At 43.4% G+C, this 8,579-nt stretch overlaps 1 protein-coding gene across 1 annotated transcript; it reads left to right on the forward strand.

The window, feature by feature from the left end:
• Window positions 1-1,189: 1,189 nt before the first annotated feature.
• On the forward strand, window positions 1,190-8,296 carry rhoub (ras homolog family member Ub). Its single transcript, XM_056284128.1, has 3 exons — window positions 1,190-1,571; window positions 3,566-3,624; window positions 5,850-8,296. The coding sequence occupies exons 1-3, from the start codon at window positions 1,373-1,375 to the stop codon at window positions 6,303-6,305; spliced, it is 714 nt and encodes a 237-aa protein (XP_056140103.1). The 5' UTR covers window positions 1,190-1,372; the 3' UTR covers window positions 6,306-8,296.
• Window positions 8,297-8,579: the final 283 nt, after the last annotated feature.

The raw sequence follows: 8,579 nt of genomic DNA on the forward strand, positions 1-8,579 counted from the left end.
AGAAGAGTAATATTAAACAACATTCAACACTGTGTCTGTAGCTTATTCTCCATAATCGCCTGTGCTGTTGCACTGCCTATTTAAATTCTTCCACAAGGGGGCGACAGAGGCCAAGGCATCATATCACCTCTGTTTGCCTCTTCTCCACTATTTACTTGACGATGGACGTTATTGTAACACGATGGACACCTGCCTTTACATTTTTATTTACAAATTTCCAAAGTGTGGGCTTTCTGTGGAACCTATATGAAGAGGATGACAAGTGGCGTTATCAAAGAGGGTAATACACAGTAGATGGTTTATGGATTTGCATGTTTTCTAAATGTGGTCCCTTCCCACTTGGCTGTATCTCGCCTCCGCTTGGTTGACTCCAAAGTAAAGTAGGTTATGGGTTTGACTGGGTTTGAAAGGTCAGCCCTTTCTTTATATGACATGTAGATGGGCAAGTTGTCGTCTTAATGGAGAGAACAAGTCTATACATAATCCCATAAGATCACACCCCAGTGAACTCTGTGTGGGTAACGTGCCACATCACAGTCAGCTGACCTTACAAAGTGACACGTTTGTTTAGACTCTATCGCTTGTTTATCCTAAAATATACTTTATTCTGTTATGTCCTTTTCAATATTATATCCTACTCTATTCTATTCTATCCTATTCTAGTATAGTATAGTATAGTTTAGTATAGTATATTCTGCTCTACTCAGTCTGAGCTATTGTAATTAAAAATAAAATAACTCAATCTCAATCAGTTTAAACAAACACCACATCAGCACTAGCCAATATCACAAAATGAAGCACCTGTTTAGACTCTATAGTGTATTCTAAATTATATTCTATGCGCTTATTCTTCTCTTTTTGCGATTCTATTCCCAGTCTATTCTAGTCTAGTCTAGCCTAATATATTTTAATTGAAAGTCAAATAACTCAAATAGGATTAGTTTGTTGTTTTTTTAACGCCGTCTTAAATATTCCCGAGAGTAAATAACAGTAGTTTGCGCCTAATTTACCTGAATATGTAAATGACTCCACTACAAACGCTTCGTAAACGCTATCAATCAAAGCACTTTGACGGGCGGGCAGGGGGTGGGACTAGGCCAATCAAATCCAGATAGACAGTCCGTAGACCCGCCCCCACATATAAATATTGAAGTCCCGAGGCGCGGTAGCTGCGATTAGTTGCCACACAGGGGCCGGGAGCACTCACTTTACGAAAAGGGCGTACAAACCCCGGAGTTACACGCTTGACCGTCGTTTTTCTGCAGTAGTAAAGATTCGAGTCGTTGGTCACAGGGAGACCATGTCCTCATGGTAAGTCTTTAATAAATAGCAAGCACCCTGAAGGGAAGTGTCGGCTGATTGACAAATCGCCATGGATTACGGCAAGACGATGGCTCCTCCGGTGCCCCCGCACAAACCCAAGCCCAACCGGCCGGAACAGGCCCAGGAGCGGCTGCTGAAGTGCGTCCTGCTCGGCGACGGAGCGGTGGGAAAGACCAGCCTGGTGGTCAGCTACACGACCAACGGCTATCCGACCAAATACGTCCCCACTGCCTTCGATGACTTCTCAGGTAGGAAAGTGTCAGCAAGCGATGTTGCGGTTGGATTATTCGACATTTAATGTTAACTCTTTAGTTTTTTGTTTTTTCTCAAAAGGGTGTGTTTTCACTGTACGGTTGTGTCGGCGTTGTTTGTAAATCGTGTTATTATGACATTCTTCCGGGTCTGCTCATCCCCCGCATTCATCTTGTAACCATAGTGTGTTTTGGGGGGTTCCTATTATCTGTCAACTGATGGTGTTGATGCACACGGATTAATGACCATGTTAGTCTGCCTAGTCTTCTATTTGATTCGATGAGCCAAGTAACTACCATCGCCCCTGCAAATTTTGAGAACCTTTTAAAATAACTGAAAGATAAAATGTAATTTAAGAAATCGCTCTTGTTAAAACCGACCCTGTGTTGACGAGTGGTGAAAAGCGTGTAGTTAAATTTGACATTATCATGTTGACCTCTAATCTCGCTGGAAACCTGCCTCTTTGAAATCTGGAACATAGAACGTTAACCTTCATCCACAGCGTATTAGGTTTATAATCGTCAGGAAGATTATCTCATAGATCATCTATCTATCTATATTTATAAGTATACTAGAAAGAAATGTATGACTTTATTCTTATACGTTACATATAACCAATATATCATCTCAATTAAGTTGCTGTTTCCTTCATGAGACATAGTTGACCTTGCAAGTAGACCGCACATAAGTTGCTTATGCAACAAACTACTGAAAATGTCTGCTGATGATTGACTACACACCATTATGTTGGTGTATGGCAACGATAACTACAAATAAAGATTCCATTAAAATGTTCAGTCAGTACCCACACCCACGCCCTTTGGAAGTACATTGGTTCAATACCCCCCAGTATGGGGGAAGAGGGGAGGGGGGGGACATTCAAGGTTTTGTCTTGCACAACTCTCACCATTGTTGTCAGCCTTGACCGGCATGCCCCTCTTTTCTATACTGGAATGGGCACATCTGTTGCAGTGGCTCTGAGACACAGATTGTCTTTGGCCGGCCATGACAGGGAAGGATTGTGCAGTTGGGGCCCCTACGGGTGATGTCATTTCTCAGTGCCTGGAATTGGAGCAGCCTTATGAAAAGTCGTTTTCTGGGCAGTTATGCAATGTCACAGGTGGCACTTTGAGGCGGGTAGATGAGAAGAGGACTGTAATGACGGAGATAATTGTGGGGCTGAGAAGTTTTTGGTCCAGCGGGGAGTTTGAAATCAAAGGAGTATCGTATCTCAGGGATTAGGAAATGATTGCACAATGGCAGCTCCCTCTTCTCCTCTCTCTCTCATCTCCTTTTCCTCTCTCTCTCTCTTGCTCTCTCTCTCTCTCTCCCTCCCTCTGTCTCTGTGTTCTCTGTTTCAAAGCGAGCTGCTGTGTTGCCTGTCCTCCTGGATGACTTGTTCCAGCAAGCTCTTTGATCAGGTGCTGTGACCGACCATACACTCCAGGCAGAAAGTAAATATTTCCATGCGCCTGTCGCACTATATTGTGCGCTCTCCTTTGAAGGGAATAAATGACCCTATAATGAAACTCTCTGTGAGATGACTCATCCACTTTTGCAATCTGGAGAGGCCTGATGGAAGAGAGTTGCTGTAGAAAAAAAAAATCTGCTTTGTGTTTTCCCCCATAAGACAACCTTGGAGCAGGGCTCACCGAGTGGTATGTGCGACAGTAAAGTATTATGGCCTGAGCAGTAACTGGCTGAGTGGGTGGGCGAGACAAAGCAGGCAGACTTGGGAATGGGGGGTATATTGACCAGGCGGAATTCTGTGTGTTCAACCGACTCACGGTTTTTTTTTTTTATCCCAGGTGGTTCTGCTTGCATGTGCATGTGTATTTATATACCAATGTGTCAGACGGAGGCTAGTTATTCAAGGATAATGTCCCAATGTGATTGTAATCCTGTTGATAGTTGAGACTAATTTTCCTCTGTCTGTCTCTGTCTGTCTGTCTGTCTGTCTGTTGGTGTCTCTCTCTCTCTCTCCTCACAGCGGTGGTTCAAGTGGATGGAAGCCCAGTTAGGCTACAATTGTGTGATACCGCAGGACAGGTGGGTAACACACTGTATATACACTCACACACACACACCATCATTCCCACTGCTTCACATTCCCAACATAGCTCCATATCCCTACCATAAGTAATGCATCGCTGCCTCGATCATACAGTTGCATGAATAGTCCAATGCCTGCGGGCTGAATGAAGCTGAGCACCAATGACTTTCCACAATGGACATTTTCATTTCTCTGTTATACATAAATGTCACATGACTTCCCTGTTTAAAACATTGTCCGCTTTTGAGGTCCACTCTTGCATGTTGCCTTTACTTTCCAGTTTTCATTGAGGCTATATATATATAGACCGCTTGGTGTTATTTCTCATCTTATCTTATGTGGACTGGTTTTGCAACTAGTCTAGAGAGACTCAATCTGTCTGAGCTCCTCTGCTGCTCATGATTTGGAAAGGGGAAAGGAGTGTTCATAGCTTTGTTTTGGTTTGGGGGGCAGGGTGAGAAGGAGAATGGAGGGTGTGTGGGGGCAGATAAGAGATGACGCTGCATAGTGTTGCATTGTCAAAGAGGCAAACAAATCATCTTTGTTTGGCTGTTTGTCTCCATTAGGAGAATGGTCTTGGTGTTGTAAAAAGCTTTACCTGCCAGGATCCTTGCTTCTCGCCATGCCTCATTATTTATGTTAGACCTTTTGAGAGGGAACATGTTGTGAAACTTGTGTTGTTGTTGTTTTATTTTAGCTTTGGGCATGGGTGTTGGTTTCATAATCAAACACCAGAACTCTACCCCAAGAGCAAAATATTTGAAGTCCACCAACTCTGCAGGGGCACTGCCGAGTATCAGGGAGTTTGAACTATTTTGTCTAAAAAAAACTTGGCTATAAAGTGGATACCAGCATTTGAACAAGCCCCTAAAACATTTAATACCTCCCAGCATGTTGTAAACGGCACACAGGATTACAGGAGCACACACACACACACACACACACACACACACACACACACACACACACACACACACACAGATACACACACACACACAGACATGCTGGGGCAAACGTGGGCAGATAAAAGTCGGTGAACACTTACTATAATGATGTGTGTTTCATAAGAGGAGAACTTTTGCTAGTAAGTTGGGCAATGTCAGGAGAATAGGTGACAGGGAAAGAGACAGAAGAAAATAGACGAAAGAGAGCAAGATCAAGCAAGAGAGAAATCAATAGTTCAAATTGCATCATACCTACAAACCGTCAAGTAAAACACTAGAAGGATGGAAAGAGAAAAGGGAGAACCAGAATGACACAGAGGGTCTGGTGTGAAATGAAAAGAAATTCAGCCCGAGTTGATCCATAAACCCCCCCCCCCATTGAACAAGGCTGATATGTCTATATACTCTGCAGACAGACCTACGTCATCAGTTTGCAGATACTTTAAGCAAAGCCAGAGCTTGCTTTGGAAAATGTAGATAAGTGGCTACAGCAGCTTAAAGTTCTGGTGTTTTTGGGCCACAAATCAATATCCTTGCAGTTTTATTTATTGCAGTTGTAGCTCTGCGTCATGCTATAAAACCATGAGCCGGTCCAGAACCGAGTTTAGGCAGAGGAGGAACTACAAGATCCAGGCTGGGGAGGAAAGGGTTAAAGAAAAGGAAGAAAGAGAAGTTTGTGTAGAGTTTCTGCCAGCTCTAATCTGTGTGCTCAAGGATGTGGGAGGCCCTTGTTAGCCAAAGCTGTGTGGCTCCAGAGTGTTAATTTAGGGGATTTGGGTGATATAAAAAGAGGGGGAAGGGTTCATGTATAAAACGGATGATTATAAAGACTGTTTAGATAGTTTTGATATGAAAGGATTATTGCCACCGTTCACTTCCTTATGATGCTCAGCGGTGATAGTGTGGATAGGCTGAAGGGAAGCGAATAATAAAAGTAGATTTTTAGGAAGTCAAGAGGAGAGGTGAGCTAATGCATTACAAATGGCACTTTTGGAGTAAGACCAAATGGAAAATGTTGGGAACTCTGATGCATTCACAAAATAATTATCCAGAGTTTTTGTCTTGATAAACGTATGGTTGTGGCTGCCTTTTCAGAGTAGTTTATATCTACATGAGGTTTGTATTTGCCGTTGTTTTCAATGTCTGTCAGTCTATGGTTGGTGCAGGTTACTGTTCGGACTCTATTCACTCTTCAGACATATGAACAGGTAAACTCGCTAATTTCACCACATGCAAACACCACACTAAAATCTCCTTTCTCTCTCTCTCGCCATCAGGACGAATTTGACAAGCTCCGCCACTTCTGCTACAGTCGGACCGACGCCTTGCTGCTCTGCTTCAGTGTGGTGAGCCCCGCCTCCTTCCAGAACGTCTGGGAGAAATGGGTCCCTGAGATCCGGCGTCGTTGCCCTGTCACGCCCGTCCTCCTGGTGGGCACACAGTGTGACTTGCGGCAAGATGTCAAGGTACTAATCGAGTTGGCGAGGCGGAGGGAGAGGCCGGTGCCGGAGGAGGATGCCAGAGCGCTGGCAGATAAAATTGGGGCGGTGACGTATGTGGAGTGTTCAGCGCTGACCCAGAAGAATCTGAAGGAGGTGTTTGACGCGGCCATCGCTGTGGGGCTGCGGCAGTCTGATCAGAGGGCACGGAGGGAGAGGAAGGTCCGCAGCACGGCTGACAAGATGAAGATGCTTTCTAAGTCCTGGTGGAAGAAGTACGTCTGCGTCCAGTAGGGCCCAGGAAGGGATCCTAACACCGACTGAGTATAAAACTGGAACCGCGACATGGTTCAGAGGACTATGTATTGATCAGCTGGATGTAAGGACTTCTGTTTTGAATCACAATCACATCACTATAGATGTGTTTTAGACAGAATGACTTTGAACCAAAGAAGCATTAGTTCTACGCAAGTCGAACATGCCTGCCTGAACTGAAATGTAGTTCGGGCCGGAGTGTTGCGCAGTTTGAGTTTGGTTAGAAAAGATCCCTGATTTTCTTGATTCCAAAAACAGACCAATGCTCCAACTATTGTCGTTTCCCTAAAACCTGTCTGAGTATGTGACCAGCATGCAGTGAAAAATGAGAAAGACAAATAAGACAATGTTTTGACAGTGAAATAATCATGACTCTTCACCCACTGGACTCATCCAAAGGAAATTTGAACAGACCCGATGGTGGGGTGTTGAGACTGTGATCATATGTACTAAAAGTATACTCCCACTGTACCCACTTAGACCTGCCAAATATGATGCCCCTCTTTAACCAAATACATTTGTTCATGTGCGCTATACTGTAATTTTTCTCCTCCCCCTAACAAATCAGATTTTATATTTTACAGATTTTAATAGAATCATGATGCAACATTAATTCATTGTTGGGGGAACTGGGTACAAACTGCTCAGCTTAAAGCCAGTTCCCCATCGCAAATATGCAAATATCTTGTTGATTTCAATCAAAGAAAATGCTGCACCTTTGTTGCCTAAATCACATACACGTACTACGTCAATGATTGATTGACTTGTTTGTTATTGTTTAGATGTGAAATTGATGAGATTTTGTTCACAAGGTCTTTTCTGGATTCCAAACTGATGAATATGGGTACAGATTCTTTATATCAGCTCTCTGCAGGATATTTCTCTTTTTAACAGTGCCATATCATAATGTGAACTGTCCCACCGGTGTGGCTGACATGTCTCTTCCAATCGGCGTGTGAGTGTGTGTGTGTGTGTGTGTGTGTGTGTGTGTGTGTGTGTGTGTGTGTGTGTGCGCACCACCAGACTATGTTGAGGTCCATAAAGGCTAACCTGGGTCGGTGCCACATTTTACTGTTAACACAGCTGTCACACTGTTGGTAGACCACACAGTCAGGGGCTGCAGCAAACAGGTACAGAGCTCTTTAAACTCCTAACCAACACACATCTGCTGGACTGACCCCCACCTTTAAAAAACATTTATCGGGGGAAAAAAGAAACGCCTATTAATGTTTTTTCAGCCCATATACTATAGACAACATCAACTGTAGGACTTGTTGGTTATTGAAGTTTGAGCTGTGCTATCACTTAGATAGCAAACTTTCAATCACCAGTCTAGTTTTCAGGACTCACTGTTGCTGTTTTGATGGCAATGATGATTAGACGATTTAACGGTGCCTCTGTATGATGCACTTTTCACACAAAGTCCATAAACATCACTGACCTCCTGCCATGCAATGGCCTTTGGACTATTACAGGGTTTGATATTGCGTTGTCTTTGTAAACAGGACCTTAAGGTTTCACTCTAGAACAGAGTTATCATCTCCCAATGTTGGTTATTACAATGGGGCTCTTTCCTCTCTTCTGGTAGATGATGTGAAATTGCCAAGAGACCAATTGTGTTTTTGCTTCTTATTTTTCAGAAGCCTGTCTGTCAGCTCTCCTTATTTATCTGTTCATTTTGGGCAATTTACTGCACACAGCCATCGATCAATAACAGTGCAAAACAAAACAGTATTGCCCTCCTGCATAGTAATCATCATAGGAATCTATTATGATGTTGGTAACGTCATCAGGGTGAATCTGTGTACATATATCTCTGACTGTCAAGGGCTGTACTGTCCCACTCTGAATGGTACTGAATGAAACTTTGTTTGTTTTTGTTGGTGTCCGATACTAGAGTGAAAGCTATTTGTTAAGCTATATGAGAGCAACAAAATAAAATGTGAAAAACTATTTCACGTGTACAGACCTCGGTGTGTTGACTTCCACGGAGCTGTGCTTTGTTGTCCATCACATTGCATTGAGTCTGAGCCATTGAGGAAACGTGTGATTGTCATAGCTCACTGACACAGAGGAGGACTGCCGCTCACTTACTTGACTTCTACAAGTCAAAGGTTGTTGGCTTATAAAAGTTTGCAGTGAGTGATCTCAAAACATATCCCCTCCTCTTCCTTTTGAAGATTTGCTGTCCGAAAGAGCACACAGGGAAACAGGCTTTAAGGATTAATCTAATTTTAACATTGCGAAGTGTGC

This window comes from Lampris incognitus, chromosome 7 (assembly GCF_029633865.1).
Source record: "Lampris incognitus isolate fLamInc1 chromosome 7, fLamInc1.hap2, whole genome shotgun sequence".
Classification (NCBI taxonomy): domain Eukaryota; kingdom Metazoa; phylum Chordata; class Actinopteri; order Lampriformes; family Lampridae; genus Lampris; species Lampris incognitus.